At 44.3% G+C, this 3,564-nt stretch overlaps 1 protein-coding gene across 1 annotated transcript; it reads right to left on the bottom strand.

The window, feature by feature from the left end:
* Positions 1-673: 673 nt before the first annotated feature.
* LOC124654658 (F-box/FBD/LRR-repeat protein At3g26920-like) lies at positions 674-2,400 on the bottom strand. The gene is made up of 3 exons (XM_047193654.1): positions 1,405-2,400; positions 1,186-1,320; positions 674-1,030 (listed from the first exon to the last, which is right to left on the bottom strand). The coding sequence occupies exons 1-3, from the start codon at positions 2,398-2,400 to the stop codon at positions 674-676; spliced, it is 1,488 nt and encodes a 495-aa protein (XP_047049610.1).
* Positions 2,401-3,564: the final 1,164 nt, after the last annotated feature.

Here is a 3,564-nt window from a genome sequence, read left to right as displayed (position 1 = left end):
AATAATTTAACCAACCATCTATGTAAGTTGTTGAATGTACGAAAGCTTCGCTGAATAAGGTTTGAGACAGTGTTCAGTTAATAAGTATTTTGACCAACAACGGATACATCAGTTATGTAAATCAGCGATGCATTGTTCCCTGAAACTAGCACAAGTAAGGCTGCATCGATTTTGTTCATCTGCTAGTAATTTTGAAGTGATACTAATAACTTGCTAGCAAAGGTGTCATGAATTGCAAAGAGTGGAACTTCAGATAACTGATTACTTAGACAAGCACAAAGCTCTGCTTTTTCGTTAAAGCAAATGTATCCAGTACAGAACTATAATAGCTGATGTCTGCTGGTGTTAACATCTTACAGTACGACATCAAATAGAAAAGAAACAACCGCTAGTACCTAAACAGGAAAGATACAAAATAACATTCAGGCGCTGAAAAGAAATAAACTACTGAAGAAACCTCTTCAACATCTATCCAGCATCATTTTGCACATTTTGCAAGTTCTGAATTTAAAGTTTCAGCCTAATGCTATGCGCCTGAGTGGCCCAGAAAACCTTCCATTGTTGGACAGAATAGATCACTGATTACAGAGAATTAGAAGGGTGGGATAACTTTTGACTAGAAGGCAGACATATAAAGGCAACGTAGTCTTCTGAATGGGAACCAAATGCATCATCAGAAGGTGTTCTCAAAGGGATCCGCCATTGCCAAATCGTGGGTATGCTTGTTATTTGTGAAAGTACTCCAGAAAGAACTTTTGAATTCAAATCGAGCATCTCGGGATGCTCTATTGTCCAACTGTAACCGCCTGTGTTGATTAGACATCCATTTATCGTTGCAGTTGGTAAATACTCCAAAATTCATTTCATCTAGCACCTTTGCATTCAGAATAAAGAACTTGGCAAAGTTGACATCTGGCCTGTTGCCAAAGTAGTTCTTCAACACAACTTTTTTTAGATGACGCTCAAGGCATTGAATCGGATCCAGCGGGTCATACTTTCGCACATTTTTCATTTCCTTTCGTAGGTGCGACTGGATATGCAAAGAACAGACAATATAAAAGCAGTTGGTTAGCAGTATAATACTTTTTTTCTGCAGTGAACAGTATAATACATTAATACTCCTAATATCGTAAGTTCGTGATATGCTGATTTTGACAGTGAAACAAACAAGATATGAATACTCACAATGACATACAGCCTCTCCAAGCAGGGGAAGCACCTGAGGAAGCCAATTACCGAATCAAGATTAGGGCCAATAGAATCAATAACCAAAATCCTCATGGTGTGCATTGTGGTTGTCAGTCTAATGGCAGTCATTTCCTGAAGAAAATGACAAAGAAATATAAGTATAGTTTACCTGCATACAGGAATTCTGATTGGATGATTTGAGAAGGCTGTTGTTACCTGAAAGACAGTGGTTCCAATGTGGAGTTTGGATATGCCGTCAGACAGCAAACCTAGTACCTGCAGTTTAGGTGCTCGGATTACCTGAATGGTCCTCGGACCATCTTCTGGATTAAGTGGTAGCAATCTCTCAAGACGAGGAGCATCCTCGATGACCAACTCTTGGAAAGTAGTAGCATCCTCGCCCTTGTAAGGAGGGGAGAAGCCGATGCTCCTAAGAGTCGAGGAGCTAATGCGGAGGCGGCCAATGCAGACATTATTTTCCAGCAAAAGGCTTTCCAAGGAAAGGCAACCAGTGAGCATGCTGTGGAGAGCGTCACCCGAGATGCTGACCCCATACAAGGTGAGCTGCTTGAGGTGCGGAAAATTCAGAGACGGCGCGGAAAAGTTTGACATGGTGACCCTAGACAGCCTCAGCTCCTTGAGGTGCGGAAAATTCAGAGACTGTGCTGCAGGCAAGTCGGGAAAACGGCAGCCTCCGAAGCTGGCGACGTGGAGAGTCGGCGCGAAGCAGAGCGCGGACGGTGGTAGCAGGGGCCGTAAGGACGGCAAGGAGTCCTCGGCGTCGTAGCCAAAGACGAGCTCCTGGAGGTTGGTGAGGGCCTGGGAACGAAGCCAGCATTCAGTCTTGCAGTAGTAGCGTTCGCGGATGTAGGGGAGCGCGAAGCGGAGGGCTGGTCCAGGGTGCTCAGCGAGTATCTTGGAGACGTAGACGACGAGCTTGCGCTCCTGCCCAGAGAGGGTAGAGTCGGCGACGAGGTTGAGGGGCGCGGAGCGCCAGAGGGGACGCCAACGGCGGGAGACGGCCTGCGTGCGGGCGCCGTCCTTGGTGGGGAGGAGCGAGACGATGGTGCACAGGACGGCGTCGGGGAGGCTGTTGATGAAATCCAGGCTCACTCCATCGCCGGCGCTGCTGCTCCCCGGGGATTTTTGGCCGTCCACTCGATCGAACTTACGCTTCTTGGGGGCGTGCGCCGCCGGCGGCGGCGCCTCCATGGCAGGATGGTTTTGCCGCGTACTGGTTTGGTGGTGGTAGTTGGATTGGAGAATGGGGGGCGAGGGATTCGGCGGTTTAGTTCTATCTTTCCTTAATTCTGGCGGGGCGCAAGAAATGGCGGGAACTGGCAGGATTTTGGCGGTTTCACAAGAAATAGCGGGAACTGGTAGGAAGTTGCTTTCACTAGAAAATGTTGGTGTGCGCGGTACTTCTACTGCTGTACATTCGACAAGAAAAGTGGCAACCTTATGTGGCTGGTAAAAATAAGAGTAAAGAAGGCAACACTCCCTTCGATTCATATTATTTACAACTAAAATAAATATATCTATAATTAAAATATGTCTAGTACATCCATATTAGTATCATGTAATATGAATTGAGAGGTTATATATTTCCGCGCTATTCCTTCTTTATCACCTGCGAAATATTGGTGTTAATTCCACCGAAAGGCCACATATTTTATTTAGGGAAGTTGTCTATCGTTATATTCAGAAACTACCTTGAAGCAACAAGGAAGATCAGCATCAAATTCTCTCCATTTTCAGGAAGCTGAAACTTGCAGAGATCTGCACATTGCTCTTAAGGATTGATAAGACTGGCAACAGAAGCTGACCGTTTTGACTCAACAGTCGACCCACTAAGGATTACGATCATTAGACTAATGTCTCTCCATTTGCAGGCTAAACTGATAAAATAGGTGATAAATAGGTGATCCTTAGGGCATTTCTAGCCGATCTCTAAGCCAATCCCCAATAACTTAGAGGAGCAAACGCCCCCTATCTATTAGCGACCTATATTTGCTCCTCTAAATTTAGCACCGTAGATCCAAACCCCAATAACTTAGAGGAGCAAAATTTTATTTTTACATATCAAACCATATGAACAAAAGTATCAATATTACAAACCGAATTAAATGTAATAAATCAAATTATTTTATTATTACAAACCGAATGAATGAACTAAATAAATTGTTTCAAACCAAACAAGTGAAAAAAAAAACATAACCACCCCCACCATGGAGACCCAGTGATGCTCAATAAGATCATTTTGTAGTTGACCATATGCATCCGGGTTCTCTATGCATCGGTGCATTTTGAGGAACTTGTGGATCGTGTTTGCATCATGCTCATGCTCAACAAGGTCTCCATTTGAGATGTACCTAA

The sequence above is a fragment of the Lolium rigidum genome, chromosome 1 (assembly GCF_022539505.1).
Source record: "Lolium rigidum isolate FL_2022 chromosome 1, APGP_CSIRO_Lrig_0.1, whole genome shotgun sequence".
In the NCBI taxonomy this organism is placed as follows: Eukaryota; Viridiplantae; Streptophyta; class Magnoliopsida; order Poales; family Poaceae; genus Lolium; species Lolium rigidum.
Note: the sequence above shows the minus strand (reverse complement) of the source record. Positions and strands in the feature narration are given on the sequence as shown.

What these genes read in the sequence shown, in the direction of transcription:
- LOC124654658 (XM_047193654.1), bottom strand. Translation starts at nt 2,400, where the DNA reads ATGGAGGCGCCGCCGCCGGCGGCGCACGCCCCCAAGAAGCGTAAGTTC. An exon ending in TTGGAACCACTGTCTTTCAG is followed by an intron (nt 1,321 to 1,404) that starts GTAACAACAGCC and finishes CATTTTCTTCAG; the next exon opens with GAAATGACTGCCATTAGACT. An exon ending in TGGAGAGGCTGTATGTCATT is followed by an intron (nt 1,031 to 1,185) that starts GTGAGTATTCAT and finishes TTGCATATCCAG; the next exon opens with TCGCACCTACGAAAGGAAAT.